This window comes from Brachycentrus maculatus, unplaced genomic scaffold, assembly GCF_059751285.1.
Source record: "Brachycentrus maculatus isolate JH-2025_06_01 unplaced genomic scaffold, ASM5975128v1 h1tg002135l, whole genome shotgun sequence".
NCBI lineage: Eukaryota > Metazoa > Arthropoda > Insecta > Trichoptera > Brachycentridae > Brachycentrus > Brachycentrus maculatus.
This window is the reverse complement of record NW_028282658.1, coordinates 1-23,516: the sequence shown is the minus strand read 5'-3', so window position 1 is coordinate 23,516 and position 23,516 is coordinate 1. Positions and strand designations below refer to the sequence as shown.

Below are 23,516 nucleotides of genomic sequence, written 5' to 3'. Positions count from 1 at the left end.
TACTCAGAACCTCTTTATAATTAATTTTAGACATTATATATCTATATAACACAAATTATAAAAAATATAATATTCAGTAATACAAATATATATGGCCTTATATGACTAACCACTAAAAAATATAAATACGTCGGATAAATATTCCTGTCTATTTAATCAAAGTTAATATAAGTGCGCTTATACATATACTACTCTTTCATAGTCCCAGCCCGCGTGGCTGAAATATAATACTCTTCAACTAATCCTGTTGGATAGCTGTCAGATAATATAGGGAAAATAAATCTGTAACTTTTTTTTACTTCAAATAAAAATATTTTTTTTACTCTTGGGAAATAATATGGAACTTGTATGATCTTAAAATTAATAATGAAAAAAAAAACTTATCATTATCAAAAATTGCCGCAAACGTTACAAACATTTTGTTGGGGTTGGTTTTTTTTGGGGGAATCGTCTCGCTTAGGCTTGGGGGGGGCCTTTGGTGCAGGTGCCTTTGGTATTTTTACGGGCTTTGGTGCTTTTTTTGGAGATTTTGATTGGACTGTAGGGCCACAGCTGTTGGTGGGGCAATTTGATAAAACTGGGGATGAAGGATATGAGGGATATGAGGGATATGAGGGATATGTGGGATATGCCTGGTAAGTAGGAGCTGTGGAAACTGGATAGCTGTAAGTATAGGTTGGAGCGGTAGTCTGGGTCGGGTAAGTGGGGGTCGTGTAAGAGGGGGCTGTGTAAATGGGGGCTGTGTAAGTGGGGGCTGTGTTAGTGGGGGCTGTGTAAGTGGGGGCCGTGTAAGTGGGGGCTGTGTAAGTGGGGGCTGTGTTAGTGGGGGCCGTGTAAGTGGGGGCTGTGTAAGTGGGGGCCGTGTAAGTGGGGGTTGTTTGTGTTGTATAAATTGGTTGGGCATAGGTTGGTTGAGTTGTTGTGGGTTGAGCATAAACAGGAGAAACATAACTGGGAATTGTCTGAGTAGTGGAGGCGAGAGCAGCTTGTGCTGCCTGGTTATTCACAAGTGTTGGTGTTGGGACGGCCGGAGCAGAAACAACCTGTGGAGCTGGAGCAACAGGTGTTGTTGTGGTCGTGGTGGTTGTCGTTGTTGTTGTTGAAGAAGAGGAAGAACTCAAAGGAGCAACAATATTGTTGTTGGTTTGAGCCACAGGGGTAACAGTCTGCTGGCTTTGCTGACTCTCGGTGATTGGGGTCCGCCTGAAAGTTCCAAAATTATAGATTGCCCAGTCATCGATGCTTGGGGCTTCGTGAAATGTCTGGCCCTGGCCACAAGGTTCGGTAACAACCCGAGTGACATCATTTTGGAGATTATTGTTTCTTGAATCATCAGCATATTGGGTCTCGTCGACTGGGGAAGTTGCAAGTTTTGCAAGATCCTTCTTGCATGCAAAAGAACTAGCGTTGGCGACTCCAAGAAGCAAAACAGCGGCAATAGAGAATTTCATTGATTGTTTTGTTTATTTTGATATATTTATTATGGTTAACGAACAGAAAAAATATATTATATGTTTTATATATTGCTAATAAGTATTTTATTTTTTTAATACGATGTTTTTTTAAAATATTTTTTATTAATTTAATTCAATAGTATTTTTGTATATGTTTCCTAGGATTGTTAAATAAATGCCGCTGGATCCAAATCAGATGACCTTGTTAATAAGTATTTAAAAAAAAAAGAGAAATATGAAATAGGAAATAGGAAATAAAATAAAACAAACATATTGTTTAATTTATCATTTTTGGATATAATGTGTGATGACCTATGCTAATTTTCTTTAAATACTGTAATAAAATGAAGTTAGCTTTATCCCTAACATCGAATGAATATTCTATTTTTTTTTTCATTTTGACATTTAAACAAATCATCTTTTGATTTCGCTCCAACTAAACGTATTTTTTCATATAAAATTAGATTAATCTCAATGATATTTTATATCTCCTCTTATATTTTGGTGAATCATCTTTTTTTTTTACCAAGACGATTGCTTATATCAATTTTCAAGTCTATATATTTGTGTTTATTGCTTCTATTCTGCTGGATGTCTTAGAATATGAGGTTTAATAAAGACTTCTCTTAAGGCTTTATTATTTTTAATTTGTAACTTGGGAGAATTGGGATGTGCATATCTCATTGTTTTTTTTTTAAATCAATATAGAGATTTAAAGAAAAAACATATTTTTCCAGATTCAACGTAATAATCATATATTATAATATACAATATTTCAAAAATCTATTTTAAACAGTTGGAGATAAAATTTCGGGAAAAGAATTCATAACTAATAGAAACAGGAAAAATGGTTTCTTGATCAAGTCCATAGTCTTTTATGCAAAATGAGTCAACAAACTATATAGATCGTTGAAGAAAATCATCAACATATACATTTTTATTTTTATAAAAATAATAATAATAATATAAAAACAAAAAATTAACTTCGTAGCAAAAAAAGATATAATAAACGATAGGCTATTCGCGATAATGGACCCAGTAACTTTAAATAACCTCAAATACTTCTCCAAAGCACCCAGCAAGAAATATGCTAGAAAACTGTTCGAATACGCTCTCCTCGCGAAAAGCTCTTTCCGAAGCTTTGACTCCCAGTACCATACGCCTGTCAGTCAAAACTTTGGTTCTGATATGACTCTGACAGAAAATCAGGCACAAGGTTTGCTGATTTCACTTGCCAAACTCATTGATCTTGCTGGAGTCCGCTCATTCGCCAATCTCGACTCTCTTTTCCCTGAGGACTTCGAACAGGATTTGAAAGGACTCCTAATTGATATTCTTATGTCTATGCGATAAAGTAAATATTATAAACATTGCAAAAACAAATACTAACAAAAAACACCAATTTGAATCTATCTTATGTATATTTTGGACCCATTAGAGATAATAAAGCAAACTGACAATCGTTTAAGTCAAGCAGAGAAACTTGTGAATTTGGACTGGAGAATAGACATGCAATTAGCAACGCAATAATCGAAATCAAGCAAGCCATTAATATTTATGACGTTAGAGACTCTGGATGGATGCACGAACAAGTCGACGAATTTCCAACTCAGCTCACAACAAGTGATCGCATTCCACGAGAATCTCAAGAAGATCAAGGAACAACTTAATCTCTTAGTCAACTGATTTGTGTGAACTTTACCTGTTTATTTATAATTTAAAATATGAAAATATTTTTTATTATTATAATCTCATATTTTCCCTTTTATTTTCTTAAACACCAAATAATAAATATATAAGTTTAAACAAATGAAGTTATATTTTATTTTTCTATCTCTATCTCTTTGTTTAACCTTATATACATATGCATTACAAATAAAATAAGTTTATCTCATTATTTCTACATTTTATATTGTTACAAAACATGCCCAGAGTCTAACCCACTATCTGATATGGACTATTCACATTAAATGTTAAAGAATGAAGATAAGGAGGGATATTCGGAAGTGAAATACCAATAAAAAATGCATTAGGGTATCAAAGTTTTCCTCGAAAATCAGTCAGAATTCACTGATAAAATTCTATTAGTGAATGATTGTTGTTGTTATTATTTATGAGTATGCTTTTTCAACTGCCTAATACCCTTCTCTTTCTCCCCTTATGATGCTTGGATGCCGCCCTGCCTCCAAACCATCAGTCATTTTTCCTTCAGGCATCTTCCCTCCTCCCATTGTCTTATTTATTTGTTTTATTTGTTAATTTCACACCAAATAATCCTCAATTCTGAAAATACTGTCTGGCTTTGCAAACTCGAAAGGTAGTCCTTTTTTATTGAGTCTCCAAGTTGAAGAATCCGCCTCTATACTCCTATTCTTCTTATTCTCTTATTAGATTACACTGCCTTCCACTGCGTTCTCAATTCCTATTACCCCTCCTATCTATCAACGTGCTGAGATACGAGTTCATATTGGTGGTGAAAGAAGTGGTGCGATTGATGATTTAGACATGTAAGTTATTTTGGAATCTGCGGTAAGAAGAGGACATGTCGAAGTTTTTTAAAGTCTTTTCGGCGCCTGATGCAAATCTACTCGAAAATGATATGGTCTTGAAGATTCGTCAATGAAAAACTGAGCAAAATATTACTATTATTTAAAAAATGATTCGAGAATCCGTTTTTACAAATATATTTTTAATAAAAATATTAGAGCATGCTATTTATATATATAAGTCATTTATTTTCAGTCATATTTTTATTAGATATATAAACACTATAAGGGTGATACGGATGATTTTAAGATCTGTGTATATCTAGTCAACTGGCAACAAAAACAAAGTACTCCTAAATCAACACATCATACATTGTTGTGTCTTTTCTCGATTGTAAAATGTGCAAAAAAAAGAAAGTATCAACTATACGAAATAATAAAGGTTATTATAGATATTATATGTCAGAGTTTAAAATTATTTTTCAAAAATATAAAAATGGTAATAATAACGTGGATTAACAAATCAGCCAATAATGTCCTAAATATTATGTTTTATACACAATTAACGATCATCAATCTGCTTTTGTTGTTATCTTTTTATTATTAATATTCCTGATACAAATTATGAATATTTTTTAAAAAGCAAAAACAAGACAGAGTTCACAATAATCACACGGTTATATTATATTATAATATATTTGATAAAATGAATTTATCAAATCCTTGGTTGGATCATTCATCCTTTTATAATAAATAGATTCTGGCTTATTGGTGTGGAAGAAATACTTTTTCAATTGATTTCTTTGAGTCTTAATAGAGTATTTATTTATCAGTTAGGTTTTCAATAGATATTAATCATTACAAGGCTCACCAGATGAAAATGATAAGTTGTTATTATTATTCCTTCCTGTCAATTGAGTTATAAAATGTTTATAATATTAGTTTAGAAAATAGATAAATATATCAATCCGTTTTCTTCAAAAAAACAATAGTATCATAGTTATATATCTATTTGTAAAATAGTCTTTTTGATGGAGGTGCAAAATCCGATAGCCAAAGACAATTATCGAAAAACTATTACTTCAAACAAGAAGAAGCGAGAAAGATTAAGCTTGATAACTAAAGACTTAATAAAGTCATCCAGAATCAGAAAAAGAAGAAACAATATTTGGATTGTTTTTTTCAATTAGAAATAAATAGTTAGAAAGGGAGTATTATTTTTATATTTAAAAAAATAATATTAAAATTGTTCAATATATATTCCGTATAACAAAAATTTGCCTTGCATATCTTGTTAATACTTTGTAGATACATTTTTTGAAGTCTTTAATTAAAAATTAAAAATCCAATAACCGCACGAGTTTCTTGTAAAAGACTGAACTCTTTGGCAGTCTATTTTGGATCTGCTCATGTTAGTTCCACTTTTCAATCTCTCACTTGAAACTTTCAAGCCCACTCTTTATGTATATGTTACCGAAAGTTTTCAGATGCGTCTAAAATACCGATAAATCTTCTATATTATGCACATCATCTACATTTATTTAAGGGTGGGTTAGTAAAGTCTTTTAATGATATATATATCTAATTAATAAAATATTGTGGAGCTCTTTCTCTGAAGGTATGACATTTCCCTGCCTACTTCGTAATATCAGAAAAGCCTCAGTAATTTCTCAACCTGATGGTATGGAAACAGTTTGGTGAAAATAAATATGTCATAAAATCATTTAAAAAATGAAAGTATTCATATTAGAATAATTATTATAAAATTTATTTATCAAAGTTCTAGTTTGATGAAATACATTTTTAAAAAATAAATTTATTTTTTTAATGAAAATATATTTTAAACTCTTACAATTTTGAAGGAAAATAAAAAAAAACAATTAGAAAAAAAACCAACAAACTTGATACTCATATATATTTTATCGGAACAAATGGACTGGAAGAAATCTGATGAAAATCGCTGCTAATGGTTTGTTGTATTGCAAAAATATTAAAAATACCTGACTTAAATTTATAGTCAGTTATGTAAATAAGCTTAAAATGAGAATATGATAACGAAGACTAAAAGGTCTTTAGGAAAAATTTTATATTTTTTCCTTTTTTCCTTTTTTCTGATATCTATATGAGAATTATATTTGATAACATAAATATGATAAGTTTTCGAACTTTCTGAATGGTTGGGAAAGATAATTATTTCGACTTTATTTAAGAATTAGAATTAGAATTTCGTATTATCACAGTGTCCGTTTAAAAAAAGATATCACATTATCTAGAGATTCAATATAAATACTGTCTATTTTGAACATATCCTTCTTATAAAAATATAAATAAAACATTGTATTAATTTAACTTATTTTCTAAAACCTGTTATAGTCTTGTTATAGTCTTGTATCATTGTTAAAATTTATTTTGATTTCATCAACTTCAAGCGAAGAAACAAGTATTTCTAAACAAATAGTCCATAAAATGAAGGCACTCTACAATTCGAAGGAAACTCTCGATCTTTTCGGAGCCAACCCTCTCTGGAATACTTCGGGCATCCAGAAATTATCCACCTTCAAAACCTTCTTCGCCACTCTACTAATCATTGCGTCTTCTATTTACTTGAAATGGAACTTCATTCAGCACTGTTGGATCCCCGTCGAGGACCTCATTCAGATGAAGTCGACCAAGTCTGCTATCGGCTATAAGATCGACCGTTTCGTGTTTGGGGTATCGTTTCAAAAGCTACAAAACTACCCAGAAAATGGGGCCTTTGACCCAAGTGTAAACGTGATGGCTTTCTATTTAGAAAGCGATTTCATTACCACTTTGGGAAACATCACGAGGTTAGAAACTTGTCCTGAAAACTTTATTGGGAAAGCCGAGTTGTGCCTCGAAATAAGGAACAGCGACTTCGCAATGAGTTCTCAAATACCCCGAATTATAGTGGACTCTACTTACCAAAACTGCATTTTGATGACATTTTGGTGGGAATAGGTAAACCACACCACACTATTGCTCCAACAACCGGGAGAGGTATTCAACTGGACTATCCTGAAAAATACCACCTGCTGTGAAACATATTCAATAACATTAATGTAGTTGATTCTCTACGATAGCCTCAATGTGAACCAACCTCCCGAAATCCGAAATGGAGTGGCGCCTCTCACATTTAAATCCTTTTCATTTTGTTTTCCTGGAATCACTTTTATGATGGACAGAAGCTTCTATGGAAATGCGTACGTAGATTCTATTACTTACACCAGATACAATATTCCGACAATCTTGGGGGCTGTTGTCTCGCAGATTCAACTCTTTACGACGATAGTAGCGTTGGTGTTGGCAAACATCTGTGTGTTCGATTCAACTGTCAAGTTCATGAACTCCCTGTATTCTCAATAAAAAATGGCCAGACTTGAAGTGACTGCCATTTTCTACCTCAAATTCTACCTTCGATCACTGTGCAGCTTTGTTGGATTGAGGAAATGGCTACGAAAAGGCAAACGCTTGGAAACCGAAAGGGTTTTCTAATGCATTTTGAACTCTAAACAGGTCTTGTTGTCGGTCGAGAACGTCTTGAATCGCATTTAAAATGCCAAGAAAGCGGCCGTCCTTCAATAGAAAGAGTCGAAGTGGGAGTCCTGCTTCAATTTAAAATACCCCAAGTCAGAAAATTAGTCATCGGATTCGAAAGAAGTTGAGTCCTCCACTCGTCCGTACAACATCCGCAAAGAGAGGAAGCCGAAGTGGGTCAACTGGCTCAAAACTTCGATTTCAACTCCCGTCCAATCGAATTCTAGTCGCGTCCTTCGCAGCGCACATCCTTTTTCAGTGTTTTCCTGACTCTAATCGGCATCGTAGTCATGCTCTGCGTCTGCTTTTCTATGAGTATGTTCAACGTAGACCCTCAGCTCATTATCTCAAACGTTATCTACCCGGATTACGTCCTGTCTGACCATCCGATCATAATAAAACTCTACACTTCAGGTATCAGCTACACCGAGTAAAATAGACTCAGCAACGCGATTGGTGATTTGTATTACCGCTTCGACTTTGATTACGTGGACGCCAATGAAAACGTAGTCGGACATCCAACAGTTGGACGATAGGCCGAGTGCGCCGGAGTCATGGAGTTGCTGCACCCACCTTCAAACACGAGTAACTATTGTATACTGAAAATGGAGATTTAGGCCTATCCAATCAAGACACTACGGATCAGAGCCAATAGAATCGCCGAAGGATTGGATTAAGTTGTTTGGATTTTATTTCAACCCCAATACTACATCAACCAAAGCGATCCAAGTCTGGGGTTTGTAACTTTTCCAGTGCCTACGGGAATAGCCTTCGGAGCTCAGGTCACTTTCACTTTCATCATGTCCACCAACCCGAACGGAGAAAGTAAAGCAGGGATTTTGACATTCACATCTCCCCTCGTGGTTCCGACTCGCGGCGAAATTATTTTTTTTCTTGACAACAAAGTCCTCAGTCAAAGGTTTTCAGTGCCCACGGTTTGGGACATCATCACAAATCTGTTCAACATCAACATGTTGTTCTTCCTGGTGCTGGCGAATTACGTCGCAATTCCTTACAACTCGAAGCTGGCCTCTTCCGACATCAAGAGCCGGTATTTCGAGATTTCAGCAGAGAGTAAACATTCTTTGGACATTGTGGGCTTCTTCCGTAGCCTCAAGGACCTGGAGAGTTTAGTGGACAGGAGTCCGAAAGACATGCAGTTTTCGAAGAATCAGCTTGTCTCGCCAACCCCTCAGAAAGTGAAGGAGAAGCCAACCTAATCAGCTAAGAAACAAGTTAATTTTCTTTAAGCAAAGAATGTTGATAAACAGATAAAATGAATAAAGATATTTTTAGTGATTAAAATTAGCCAAATTTGTTTTTAAAAAATTTAATTATAATTATCTATTATCAAATATTATTATCATTTTTTTTTAATTATTCTTATAATTTATTACATATTAATATTATGTTTTTCTTTTTTTAAATTTAAAAATAAATCTTGAAAAACTAAAAACTACTGTTCTCTGTTCCATTTTATTTAAATCTGATCACAAATCACCAACATAAAAATTAATCAAAATCTTAGCAAAATATTGATCGAAATAGCGAACCGCAATATCATAAACATTATTTTCCCAACAAAATCTTATTTCATTCATTTGATGTCCTTAATTTTCATTTAGATTTCATACTGAATTTTTTTGTATATCAACATCGCTTTTCCGATTTTTCTTATTTAATGTTTGGAAAATATTCCATCAAGCCATAGCCCAAATTTGTTATTATTCTCTCGAATAACAAAATTCCTCTTTCAATCGGCAGTATATTCTTGCCCTATGTTATGTTTTGAACATAATATTTAAATATGTTCCAATTAATATTATAATAAGACTAATATACATATATTTATTTTTATTTAAAAAAGGTGATTTTTTTGTTTAGTGTGTCCTTTAATGTTCGTATTTAATGTTAACTAACAATTAGAGAAGGAAAAATTACTTCTAAAAACCTTATTTGTAGATTGTGTAAGAATAATTAGTTCGAAAAATCCCATAAAAGTGTTAAAACAATTCCATAATTAATGCTCTAATTCTGAGAATAGGTAACATTGGAAATAAAAAAATGAAAAGGCGAATAAAATATCTATCTCTGATACTTGGAAAAAATTAATCGATCTATAAGAGATAGATATGACTATATATTTTTAAAAATATGTAATACTTGATTATTCATTACTAATTTGGGAATCTTACAAAAAACAAACAACAAAAGGGGGGTTTTCAATCGAGTGAATTCATAATTTAAAATGAGTGCGCCAATAACATTTTGGCTAACTTCAATGAATTTGTTAAATGTATATTGTTTATAAAGATAAAGTGTTTCACGTACACCAATAAGCATTTGGGCGGAAATATAATAAAATTGGTTTTTTATACGAGTCAATAAAGTATTATAACAACTATTTTTTATCATAATAATAATTATCATGAATATTTATGTTGATATGAGATAATCTATCTAAACATTAATAAATAAATATATAGATATGCATATGCATTTTCCATATACATGTATATTAATAAATAAATAAAAAAATATAGTATATTTTGATATTTATCTATATTCATAATACAATTATATCTCAAAATCTAAAAGAAATTTTATTTTTCAATTGTATAACTATAGTAAAGTAACAATAAAAACACCCCGTCTCTATATTTTTTATCAATCAGAGAGTGCGAGTCTAAAGATATGTCATACCTCGGATAAGGGTATAGGACATATCTTAGTAGATGTCATTGGTTTGTTGAAAATGCCCTCGGTATTTTCAATGGTTCAAAAATGTATTGAAGTCGTCATTTGTCTCATGCAGAAATATGCTTAAAGCGTCGTTGTTGCAAGAAGAAGAATATTTTGATGGCCTTGCGAAAATGTGAATGTCAAAGATGTCTTAGTCAAACATAGTTGGTGGCCTCTCAAGAAGCTATAAATCGCTCTGTCCAAATTCAAACGACCTGTTTGTTTTAAACAAGTTTTATTCAAAACTATTAATGTCATATTCCTCGGATTCGGTATTCTTTGGCGATTGGGTGGGCTTGCCTTTGGAAGCCTCCGATGTAGCTTTATTGCTGTTGTCAATTACCATAATACTTTCATCTGAAAATATGATGGATTAGTCAGAAGAATGGGTTTTTTCCTAAATCAGGGAACCTCGCATTTTCTTAGTGTTGATGGTCTTGGATTTAGCGACTCTGTTAAAGTTATGAATGTCTGCAATCAGCGACTATACGGTCTCGAGATTGAGTTCCTCTCCACAGTCGTTTGAGTAACTCACAAGCCTATTCTTGATGGAGGTACACATGTCTTCTGGAGCTGTGGGGCATTTACTGGTCGTGTTAGCAATATTGGTGGTAAGTCTAGCCTCAAATTTCTCCTAGCAGACCATGAGGATTTTGGATAGGACACTTGGCTTGATCTCTTTCAGCTCAGGGTTGATCCTTTTGTCGATGACATAGCGGTTGACTCGCCTTAGAGCTTTCCGAAGGGTAGAATAGAAGTGGTTTTTGATGGAATTGTCTGTTCTATATTTTTTTATTTGTTTTTTTATAATTTTATGATAAAATTTTAAAATATAAACAAGTAGAATACTTTTTAAAAGAAAATATATGGGAAAGATACCTTCCTGGGATGTGTTGGGAAATTTTAGCCCATTTGTTGCCATAAGTATTATGGTAGTGGAAGAGCAAAGATTCCTCAGTTGAGGTCCACTTGTCGGTTTTGATGCTAGGATCCAGCTGGTTGTGCCATCTTTAAAAAATATACAATATTTATAATGATGAGATAAGATATTATATTTTTTTACCTTTCCCGACACTGCTTCCCTGTCCTTCCTTGAATGTTGAATTCCTCGAGCATAATTTTGGCCACTGCACTCCACTTCGTGATCTTTCTTTATAAAATAATGTGTTTGATGGTTTAGTCTTCCTAAAAATTGTTATTGATTCAAAAATAACAAAACACCAATAAGAGAAAAGGGATAAGATAATCTTATACTTTATGAGTCCAAATTTTTCGTTCAGTCATAATTTGTTTGTTTTTTAAAAAGTGAGGTATTGATTAGTTTGTAGGCTTAAAAGAAAATTGGGTTGTTTAGCGAAGTTATAAAGTGTGAGTTCTTTCTGTTCTGTATTTTTCTGGGAGCTTGTTTTTCTCTTAATGGATGTCTCTTGAGGAAAATTTAAAATAATTGACTTGGATGTTTGGATGATATTTCTATATCGAAAAAATGATATTTTCCTTTTTTAAGTTTGTATTAGTGTGTAGGCTTTTTTAGGAAGTATTAAAATTATTGTAGATTTATTTATATATTTTTTTAATTATTTTTTAATAATTTGTTTATAATATGTAATCATAAAAAAATATAAAGTCTTTAAAGCTTGACCTCAATAATTTATATAATATAAATATATATTAATAAACCTTCTATTTTTTTTTTAATATCTATCTTAGTACTTTATTATTATTTTAATTACTAATATCACTGTTTGTCAATATTTCATTAAATTTATATCAAATAAGATCGTAAACATTTTTTTATCAATATCTATACCTATCCATAATTTAAGAAATGTTTATCGCCCATTTTTCTTACTTATTAAAAACAAGTTCTGACTCGATTTGACATCAGAAAGCACACCCCACTCTCATATTTTAGGAAATCAAATATCAGATTTGACTTGGTGAGATAGGAAAAATACTTAAATAAAAAATATTTCTGATTTGTGTACCTATTTTTTTATATAATCAGGATTTTTATAAATAATATATGTATATACATTTTCTTTTTTTTTCTTTTTTATTTTGTGTTTTTACTGAACTTCCTTGAAATTATTGTTTATATATTTTATTTTTTTAAAAATATATGTGTATTCTTGATTTTGGCTCAATAATTCGATTTATCTACCCTTCGATCTGCATCTAAATTTTATGAGAATACATGTTGATTTTTTTTACTTCTTTTCTTTTGTTTTTAAATAATAATGATCATAAAAAAATAGAAAACCTTAGTAAAAATACTATTATGATGATTATTATTATCTAATATTTAAGTAATTGTTTAAAATAACAAAAAAGTTGGAAACAATAAGGTTTTGATAGAAAATATTAAAAAAACAAGATATCGTGCTATTTATTATAAATTATATCCAACCTTTTTAAATGTTCAGTAATGATAGTAAAATGTTTCACCAAAAACTAACCACAACAAAAAAACTCCCGTTTTCTACTAATAAAGCTTGATTGGCTTGTATTTTTCATCAATTCTCAATTTGTAGAAGGTGAAAACAAACATCTTGTTGCAATATTTAAGGTGTGCAATCTTATTTTTTAAAGAATGAGGGCGGGATTCCTTATCAATGATTCCAATATTTAGAAACAATTGAGAATCAGAAAGGTATTGGACAGAAGATTGAGTTTCCAGATATCTGAAGTCATAGTGGTTGACTCCATCTTGAGGATTAGATTTCGAACTGTTATTAGGATCATTAATTCTGAGCGTATAAAAGACATTATTTTGATTATTTGTGACTCATTTAATATGTTACAAAAAATAGGGTTGTGCCTTAAAGAAAAGTTAAATAGAATAGTAACACATAAAGAAATACACAGAATGCGGAAAAATATATATATTTTTTAAAGTACTTGATAAAATAGATACAATTAAAAATGTTGATTTATAAAGTTATTATAGGCAAATAAATATATATTTACTTTCGTTTCAACGAATATTTTTATTAAAAAATTAAGATTTTAGGTCAAATGATGTCATTGGATCCGAGAAGAGGCCCTGATTTTAGAGGGGAACCCATTACCAAGACATCATAATTCTTGTTTCAGGACAGTAGACTTTTTTAAAAAAATATTTTGAATAAAAATAAAAAGAAAGTTCAGATTAAAAAATAATACGAGAAGTTGTTTTATATTAAATAAAAAACAAAAAAAACAATTGTAGTTATGTTAAATATATATATAAAAAAAGTATAGCGTTTGTATAAAAAAAAGTACTTTGAATACATTTTTATGAGTGATTAAGATTAAGATTAAGTAAAATCGTTTATCAAATAGTATTGTGGACTCATCACATAGAGCCCCAGTTTATAGCCGAGTGAACAAGAACCCGAAAAATATATCCCACGGTACTATAAGAAAGTTTGTAGGCCTTCGATTCCTATCGATTTAGGAGAAGAGGCACAAAAGAGATATGCACAACTCAAACGTTATGTGACTCGCAACAAGCCACGACAGAAAACGACGGACTCGAAGGATCACATCAAGAATTTCACAGCTCGAGACATATCTGATGGCGTCTACTAAGTTGTATGTTCCTCGAAGCCAAAAAAAGCGCAATAAGGAATCACTAAATGCATTAAACTAATAGAAAATCCAACTTACTGCCATTTAAACTCAAAGACTGCAAGAGTTCAACAGCAAGCACAGAGATAAGAATAAAAAAGGCTGCATTTCGTTTTCGGACTGGAGAAGACTTTTGGGTGTTTTTGGTGTTTAGTCGTAACATAAAAAAACAGAGGGTGCGGACGTGCTTGGTGAAAAATAGGTGGCTGGCAACGATAGTTTCCAGCTCAAAACATGCTTACTTAACTTCTTCCACGATTTCAATAACTATGCCGAACTGTTGAGTTCTCATAGAATGTCATTTAAGAGTAAACGAGGAATTACAAAGTTGATGGACCGATTCGAGGAATTAATCTTCCGTCCTGAGTGCTTTCACAGCCTGCAGATGATTCCTGAAGAATAGGAAAAGGATTGACTTTCCTTCCTGGTCCGACCTGCTGAACAAATCTTGATAAATTAAGGTATTTCTTTTTTTTTATATTATTAAGCCCATTTCTATCATATATAATAAAGATTAGGAAAAAAATATTAAATAAAAATAGAATAGTTAGTATAGACAACTGTTTTTTGTATTTTAAAAAAATAGTCTTAATATAGTATACCATATACTTTTTTAAGATGCGGGCAAATCGAAATATGATATCATATAACCATAAAATAAAATAAATTATTGTTTTGTTAAAATTCGCGAACTCTATTTTTTTAATAAAAAAATAAATATAAATATACAATTTTGAGATAAGATTTACCAACTCAACAAAAATATACTTTTACTATTATTATTATATCTGAATAAAAATATATTTCTTTAAAAAAAATGAATGCAAGTTGGAACTATAATAAAAAAATATAAATAATTCCAATCTCAGTTTACCACATAAAAAATGATGTTTAGAGATAGCAACGACCAGATCCATCTTAAATTTTATTAAACAATTCGCCACCTCGCAAAGGAATGTAACCTATCGACTGAGTCTCTCTCCCTCAAGACCAGAGATTCCACCTAATCAATAATGTCGTGGGCTGTTCCTATCATAGATGAAGCCAAGCGTTGGGTTATCCTGAACCGAGGGTATTACCATTCAATTATAATAATAAATATTTATATATTGTTTTAAAGAGTAACGGAGTAATATTAGAAACTTTAGGCCCAACTTCAAAAATATGAACTTTAAGTCAGGAAGCACATCGCTGTATTTCAAAAAATAACAAAAGATATATTAACGGCACTAATCATAAATTATCTGCACATTATGCATATTATATTATGAAATATACATATATCAATAACATACACAATATTTATAATATAAATATATGTTATTTACATTTTTAAGCGATTAGGTTGAATTTAGTTAGAACATCAACTTAAAATCTACACATAAACTCTTCAGACCCAAATCGAAGACTGTCTCAAGAAAACTCAAAAGGACGAGGCAACTATTCTCAAACTACTCAAGGAGAACGATTAGTCGAGAAGATAAGTTATCCACTTGATCAAACAAAGAGACGAAGCTCAATCGCATAATATCAACAAAAAATCCAATTCCCAATATCTCCTGACTTCAAATAGCAGAAATAGCTCGAAAGAGAAGCCTAGTAACACCCTCGATCTAGAATCAGCAGCCAATAAGTCTAAAAGGATATTTGTCAACAAGACGATCATCAGCAGCATTGACCATTATGTTGAAATCGCCAAGTAAGAGCTACCAAGAAAGTCTCCTTACCTAAGTCACCAGCAAAGAATGAAGAAGACCCTGAATCGGAGTGTCATCGCCTCTGGAGAATCGGGCAATGACAACACCCACAACCACAATCAGGAAGAAGTTGTAAGAAATGACAAGGTTTTAAAATATATTGGCCCGGGAGATCGCAAAATACTAATAAGCAAGTAATTCAGAAGAACCGACAAAATTAATAATAAAGGACATTCGAGAAATCAGAGTTACCGAGAATTAAGACAACATACGACCCAGAGTAATATTAGTAAAGAATAAGATGATGCATAAGTATCCCATTTAAGGAGTCAGCAATGAACTAATAAGATATTATATTTGTCGGCACATCTATAATATAGATATATATATGTATAAAAACACAATCCATTCTGATTAACATAAAACTTATTATCTTTGATTTATAACTTACCAAAAAACAGTCCCCCCCCTCTCAAATGTGAAATTTAATAGAAGGATTTGGGGGGGGGTTGGGGTTGGGGTTGGGGTTGGGGTTGGGGTTGGGGTTGGGAAAAGTGAGGGAATCGTTAATTATTATTATTATTTTATAAAAAAAATAACAACAAATATATATATATGTATATAGAGAGAGAATTGTTTTTTTAACTATACATTATTTTAATATTTTTTATAAACATTTTCTTTTTTTTCTTTGATATTGTATATGAAAGGCCAAGCACAATAAAAATAATGTTTGCAGTCCTCTCAGAGCGGTCAAGATTAAATATTCTCGCTTAAACCAATATAATAAAATGTTCATTTCAAAGAAGAAGTTACCAGAATCTATAAGCCTGTAGTCAAAAAGTAAGAGGAACCCTATCTAAAATATTTTTTGGCAAAAAATATATAATATAATAAGTGAATATATCACTTCTTTTTTTATTTTTTAAATAGTATATTATAAAAATCATTATTGTCTTTCGTTCTACTATATCTATGTTGCTCTAATTAATAAATCTGAAGTGATGAGACTTTGACTACTTACCCTGAGTTGAATCTAGATGGGAAGCATTACACTTCTTTGTTCGTTTCGGCTTGCGACAAGGTATACATAAAAATATTATATCAATGCATAAATAGTATTTTTACTCTAACTTATTGCTATTGTTTATACAGGCAAAATAAATTTGTTTATTTTTATACATTTTCTCGTTTATCTTTTTTTCATGTTTTTTATACTTCCATATGTATTATAAACTTGTATAGGTTTAATTAATCAAAGATGACTCAACCTATTTGGACTCGTTCAAAGAAGCGTTGAAATTCTACACGACCGCAGTTACATCATTGGTACCCACTTACTATTTATTATAAGACCCTTATTCTTTAAAATGGGGGTTTTCTTCGCTTCTAGTTTTACCAACAGAAGTGGATACCTTATTATTTGGAAAATAAAAACTGGCAAAAATATATTTAATTAACTCTCTTATAGTATATTCCAAAACCTTCGAAATCGGCAAGTAAATGTTCAGTTTGCGGAATTGTTTATGTTGACTATCTCGAAGTAAAAAAAAGAAAATAGTATGTTACAATCAACAAATAAACTCTCTTAGCACGTCAATGGTTCATACCACAAGGATAACGCTAACAAAAGCAAATACACTTCCATTATTGGAAAGTGTTGCAAAGACTTTCAGAAAGCGTTACAGATTGAAAAGGAATAAAAAATTAAATCTAGATATAGGAAAACCAAGACTTAGTCTGATAAATCAGGAAATAGCAAGTGTGCTCCAGCTCCGATCCTAGTGAATCCGTTCGCTAGCGAAGACAAGTAGATGTTGCTAAGTCTGTTTGAAAGATCCTGGAGCAGAATTGGGGAGGGGGAGAATCAGTTCTCTCACTCTCTGAAGAGGCTTAAAAAATAGAAGTAATAATCAAATAAATTATTCCACATGCCCAATAACTCCTTATGATGCACTTGTTATTATATTTTTATAGAGCTGATGAAGTGTCCGAGTAGTAACACCACGACAAATGTCCGTCTTCGAAAGAAAAGACTGTGGATACGGGTATAAGTGAAATTGGAGATTCCATCCCACATTTTTTCAATAATTAAAACTGCTACCTCTCTTCAATAGAAGAGCTCCTCTCAAATCATTCGTGAAAACTGAGGGGAACATGCAACAACAAAAAATCAAAAAAATGATTTATTTTATTAATATAACCAATAAATTAACAAAAAGAATGTTCTAGCATTCATTAAAAAAAACAAAAAACACATTACTTGCTGAAAAATATAATTTTTTGCTGAAAAGGGTTGGTTGAGACTAAAAAATCTGTTTGTCCTAAGTTTTGGTAGGATTGGTATTATTACTCTCTAAATATAGATAGATACCTGAAAGCCTGTTCTTTCTATTTTAATATTAATGGCTATTCTGTCAATTCAAACGCCAAACGATAGGACATGTTAAAATTGACTAAAAACATATATAAATTAGAAGAGGTAGCATTCGAAATAAGTTAAGCTAATAAAAAGTTGTTTTAAAAAAAAGTTGTATTTTCTTTTATCATCTTATAAATATCTTTTTATATATAATTATTATAATATATAATTAAATTAATATAAACATAAATCATTAAAAACAATATATGTTGTCTAAAACTCTCAAAAGTTGCTTCTCCTCGACCGCCCCTTACGTCTGGGTCAATAAACATACTAAAGTCATCTGCCAGGGAATGACTGGAAACCAGGTACCCCAAAACAGTCCATTTCATACTCATTAAATATTATTCCATAATTCATAGGGTACCTTCCAAACCGATCAAGCCCTCAAATACTTCACCAAAATGGTTGGTGGTGTTTCCCCCAAGAAGGCTGGCACCACCCATCTGGGACTCCCTGTCTTCAAGGACTGCCTCGATGCCAAGAAGCATACCCACTGTGACGCAAGTGTCATCTACGTCCCTCCCCCAGGGGCTGCCGACGCCATCTTGGAAGCAGTGGAAGCAGAAATTGGACTTATCGTAGTTATTACCGACGGCATTCCCCAGCACGATATGGTGAGGGTTAAGCACGCTTTGAGGTCACAGAATAAATCCAGAGTCATCGGCCCCAACTGCCCAGGTATCATCAAGCCAGATGAGTGTAAAATTGGAATTATGCCTGGCTATATCCATAAAACTGGCAAAATTGGTATTGTGTCGCGTTCAGGCACTCTGACCTACGAAGCTGTCGACCAAACTACAAAAGCAGGCCTCGGACAGTCAACAGTGGTTGGAATCGGAGGAGATCCTTTTAATGGCACTAACTTTATTGATGTTTTAGAAAGATTCATGGTGGATCCTGAAACTAAAGGTACATAAAAAATAACCTAAATAATACTTCAACAAAAAAATGTATATGGCATATATATTTTTATAAATGTTTTAATTCTGAACACTAGGCATTGTAATGATCGGAGAAATTGGAGGAGAAGCTGAAGAAATGGCAGCTGATTGGATCAAGAAAAACAACAAAGAGAAAAAGCCAGTGGTTGGCTTCATCGCTGGAATCACAGCTCCTGCTGAAAGGAGAATGGGCCATGCTGGCGCAATCGTGCAAAAGGGCAAAGGAGATGCTCCAAGCAAGATTAAAGCATTGAGTGAAGCAGGTATTGTGGTATCTTCCTCCCCCTCTCAGATTGGGAAGCATATGCTGGAAGAAATGAAGAGACACAACTTGGTTTGAAAAGAGATTCTCTCTCTATATGAATATTTACAATGAATATTAGATTGAAAAAATAGAAAATTCTTTATTTTTCTCTAAATTATATTTTTTTATTGAATCTATTCCTACTTTTGCTGGTAGTAGTGAAGCAATAAATAAATAGTTTCGTATGTGGAATATAATTATCTGTCTCATAGGCAACAATCTTAATACGAGATCGAAGTACAACCAAGTGATATTAAAATGAATTACAATACATTTTATTAAATATAAACAAAGTATACCACAAAACAAAAATATAGATTTGCTAATTTTTTATGTAAATATTGACAAAACAAAACATCGAACAAAAGTCGGATAATCAAAATGTTATACCATCCTTTGAAACAAATCCGACAAAGAAACCTCCACGAATGAAAGTGGTGAAGCACATAATCTTATACGATATATTTGGCAAACCTATATACGAAGGAGAGGTAAACAATAAAAATCAACCCTCAGGTAAAGGAAAGATGATGTATTCCAACGGGGACATTTTCAGAGGCACCTACAGCCGCGAGACTTCCGAACCCGAATGTGGATGTTTGCGGTTCAACTCTGCTGCTTAGAGTTACGAAGGACAGTTTAAAAATTCATTGTTTCATGGCCAGGGAAGTCTGTATGATGAAAATAGCGAGATAACTTTCAAAGGGGAGTTTCGGGAAGGGGAAAAATATTTTGGTACTGAAACGACTAGGAATGGATACTTTTATGGATATTTTAAGAACAACAAAAGGTCTTTTGGATACGAGGTTCACCAGACGCGGAGGGAGCTCGCTTGTGGAATATGGAGTGACAAAGAGCTGGTCTCGGGGATCAGGGCGGAAATCAGTCAACCCAACTAACTTTTCAATATTCCTGACAATTTTATTGCCTAACCGACTCATTAGATTCAGGTGATCACTGAGTACTTGGATAATTTGAGTAATCATCTGTAATAATACTACCGCTTTAGATAACCCAGTTGTAGGATTTCGAGTCTACGAGATTAAGTTTGGATTGGGCCTTACGATACCTTAAAAACAGGCCCTTTGCCAGTCAATGAATTGGTTGGAGCTTTCGAAGCTAATTACCTAATCATTCCAAATAATAGCTCAACCATATTTTATGATCGCAAACACTAAGCCGTGAGCATTTACGTGCGATAAAATCAAAATAATGATTCCAGTTATACTCTGAAGGAGACACTTTCGGGGTTTAATAAGTATTTAAAGGCAGAGGCAGGTTCTATAGGGAAAGATGTTGGTAATTTATCGAATCGGAAAGTCAACGTAATTCGAATCGTTGACTACTTTGATCAAAATGAAGCTGTTCAGCAAAGAAGTCTCTTCTAAAAACAAATATTGGACGGAGTGCTCTCGGGATATGTAGCTTGGATGCTTGTCAGCAACCAAGACATCCCTTCGCAAATTCCATATAAAGTTTTAAGTAACTTTTATTCCAAAATGAAGGTCGACAATATTTATCGGAGAAACACTTTAGAAAAAATATAAACCAATATAAAACTGATATGTGCAAGTTCTGAATTTAATGTTTTTAAACTAAAAAAATCGAATAGTAAAATTAGAATAATAATCATAATCATAATCATAATCATAATCATAATAATAATAATCTAATAATATACTATTTTAATAAATATTTTAATAAGATATGAATGATTTTCAGAAATAGGAATTCTTTAAAGTTTAAAAATAATAAAATAAATAATAATAAAATATCGTTTATATATTTTTTATGAAGTTATGAATATATAAATATAAAAAATATATATTATTATATAAATACCATCCTTTGATTGTCTAATATATATAAAAAATAATATTTAATTATTCAACACCACCAAAAACTTATAAACATCATATGGTAACAACTTCTACTCAATACATACTTATGTTTTAATCTTCATTAATGTTCAGGCTACTCAAGGAAAAAAAGGAAAGAAGGACGAAGAAGCTCTCGCCGCAGGCCAGGAAGAAACAGAAAAGGTTGATAAGACTGCCATCGCCAATCTCGGCCCACAGAACATCCCTGCCGGAGAACAAGTCTTTGCAGTCTGCCACATCCTGGCAACCTTCAACGATACCTTCATCCACGTCACTGATCTGACCGGCAGAGAAACTCTCGTGAGAGTCACCGGAGGCATGAAAGTCAAGTCCGACAGAGAGGAGTCATCCCCATACGCAGCAATGTTGGCAGCCATGGATGTGGTCAACAGACTTAAGCAACTTAAGATCACCGCCTTGCATATCAAGCTGAGAGGCAAGGGAGGACACGACTCCAAGACACTTGGTCCCGGCGCCCAAGCTGCTTTGCGAGTGTTAGCCAGGTATGGCATGAAGATTGGGCGTATTGAAGATGTGACTCCAACTCCCACCGATAGCACCAGAAGAAAGGCTGGTCGTAAAGGAAGAAGACTATGAGATAAGAAACATAAACAATGGATAAAACCTCCTCGTCATTTTCGAGAAAATATTTAAAAAACAAAATATTTATAAATCTTCCCCCCCATAAATATCTTTTTTTTTAATTTGTTTCTTGATAGTTTGTTGTAGCACTACATAACATAATAATAATAAAATAATATATATATGATTAATATAATAATATTAGAATGGCCTAATACATCTTACATCTATTTTTTATAATATATTTATAATATATATCAAATATACAAGCAGCACGTAGACACAATAGTGCATATCATAAACTAGACAAACAGAAAGACAGCAATTAGAAAATAATGCACAACTTGTCATCTCGTTTCAACTCCATGTTGATGTACACGCTGGGAGTGCTGGCCTTGATGTGCGTCCTGAACGCACTGTCTGGATTCTATCATTTCAAGCCAAATGCAGACATCAAATTCTAGATCACGCAAGTCCCTAGTTTGTACACACCAAATGTGGATATATAGCTTATGATACCTATTACATTATACACTTTAGTAAAATCCATCCAATTTACAAATGGGAACAAGCATACTTCAAGTTCAATCTCAACGCAAGTATTATCTTTAAACATTAATAAATATACTTATGTATAATTTAATATAAAATTTAGACATCAGCACGTTGTATAATTGGAATTTGAAACAACTCTATTTCTACCTAGAGGCTTAATACCATAATCCTGAACTAAATGTAGTCCATTTCCCTCTCTCTGACTGCTCTTTCTTACAATCTATCCACTTATCTTCAATATTAACAATGGTATCTTTAGTTGACGAGTCGATCCATTTTGTATGATGAGATTATCCAAACCCCCCATGATCGTTCTTTGATCGCCCAGAAATGGGTAATCAACAAGACCAACAAAACCCTGGAGTACCCGCTTCGAGACTTGTACAAGAAGCTTCTCGGAAGCACTATCAAACTCCGACTAATCGTGTAATACATGCCAATCACAGGATATTTCTTCAAAGTAACATTTGCATGCCAGATTATATATTTAATTTATCTATCTATTATTTCTAAATTAACAAATTATTAGCATACTCTTTATGAACAAGACTACACTATGCCAACCTCGTACATTTGATAGATAATAATTTGAGCCAAGTATATACAACACTATGAATTAAGTATTTAAAATCAAGCATGCCTATGTATATATATTTTGAAAAAAGCGTTAGGTACATAGTTTAATACTAGGATACTTGACCAAAGATATCAAATATGTAGATAATATTATTTTTTACTAAAAAATAGCAATTAAAATAATAGGATAGATACATCGTAGGAACGATAGATAATCCCAACTATATGTTTTAACTTTTAAAATCACATTTTTTGTAGTTAGAGTCTATTTTTATTCTTTGATACACATATCTTATCGAGAACATTTAAAAAATGTTATATTAAACCCAACAGTTCAGATACGATCTGATTCGGAAAAAAGAAGAAATAATAGAGAAATAGCGATCTTATATTATATAAATTTACAAAACCTCTGTTTTCTTTGGAATATAGAATATAATTTTAAACAAAAAATACAAAGCAAAATCTACTATGCAAACGATGAATGATATGAGGGGTTGGGGTTGGGGTGGTGGGGTTGGGGTTGGGGTTGGGGTTGGGGTTGGGGTTGGGGTTGGGGTTGGGGTTGGGGTTGGGGTTGGGGTTGGGGTTGGGGTTGGGGTTGGGGTTGGGGTTGGGGTTGGGGTTGGGTTGGGGTTGGGGTTGGGTTGGGGTTGGGATTGGGGTTGGGGTTGGGGTTGGGGTTGGGGTTGGGGTTGGGGTTGGGA

General features: G+C 32.6%; 3 protein-coding genes and 2 long non-coding RNA genes across 5 annotated transcripts; 4 read left to right on the top strand and 1 right to left on the bottom strand.

The window, feature by feature from the left end:
* Nucleotides 1-344: 344 nt before the first annotated feature.
* Nucleotides 345-1,476, bottom strand: LOC148298364 (uncharacterized). Its single transcript, XM_088276936.1, has one exon. The coding sequence runs from the start codon at nt 1,449-1,451 to the stop codon at nt 390-392; it is 1,062 nt and encodes a 353-aa protein (XP_088133062.1). The 5' UTR covers nt 1,452-1,476; the 3' UTR covers nt 345-389.
* A 14,776-nt stretch (nt 1,477-16,252) lies between these two features.
* LOC148298363 (uncharacterized) lies at nt 16,253-17,691 on the top strand. Its single transcript, XR_015839201.1, has 6 exons — nt 16,253-16,389; nt 16,549-16,630; nt 16,792-16,875; nt 17,018-17,089; nt 17,139-17,452; nt 17,524-17,691. It is a non-coding gene; the product is annotated as an uncharacterized LOC148298363 (long non-coding RNA).
* A 477-nt stretch (nt 17,692-18,168) lies between these two features.
* Nucleotides 18,169-19,275, top strand: LOC148298362 (uncharacterized). Its single transcript, XM_088276935.1, has 3 exons — nt 18,169-18,276; nt 18,331-18,880; nt 18,969-19,275. Exons 1-3 carry the CDS (start codon nt 18,175-18,177, stop codon nt 19,250-19,252), a joined length of 936 nt encoding a protein of 311 aa, XP_088133061.1. The 5' UTR covers nt 18,169-18,174; the 3' UTR covers nt 19,253-19,275.
* Nucleotides 19,276-21,102: 1,827 nt separating this feature from the next.
* On the top strand, nt 21,103-21,779 carry LOC148298361 (uncharacterized). Its single transcript, XM_088276934.1, has 2 exons — nt 21,103-21,136; nt 21,190-21,779. The coding sequence occupies exons 1-2, from the start codon at nt 21,134-21,136 to the stop codon at nt 21,691-21,693; spliced, it is 507 nt and encodes a 168-aa protein (XP_088133060.1). The 5' UTR covers nt 21,103-21,133; the 3' UTR covers nt 21,694-21,779.
* A 185-nt stretch (nt 21,780-21,964) lies between these two features.
* Nucleotides 21,965-22,871, top strand: LOC148298360 (uncharacterized). Its single transcript, XR_015839200.1, has 5 exons — nt 21,965-22,162; nt 22,219-22,277; nt 22,334-22,413; nt 22,493-22,693; nt 22,763-22,871. It is a non-coding gene; the product is annotated as an uncharacterized LOC148298360 (long non-coding RNA).
* Nucleotides 22,872-23,516: the final 645 nt, after the last annotated feature.

Coding starts and splice junctions, on each gene's coding strand:
- LOC148298364 (XM_088276936.1), bottom strand. CDS start 1,451: ATGAAATTCTCTATTGCCGCTGTTTTGCTTCTTGGAGTCGCCAACGCT.
- LOC148298362 (XM_088276935.1), top strand. CDS start 18,175: ATGTTGTCTAAAACTCTCAAAAGTTGCTTCTCCTCGACCGCCCCTTAC. Junction 18,277..18,330: donor AGGGAATGACTGGAAACCAG/GTACCCCAAAAC, acceptor CATAATTCATAG/GGTACCTTCCAAACCGATCA. Junction 18,881..18,968: donor GGTGGATCCTGAAACTAAAG/GTACATAAAAAA, acceptor TCTGAACACTAG/GCATTGTAATGATCGGAGAA.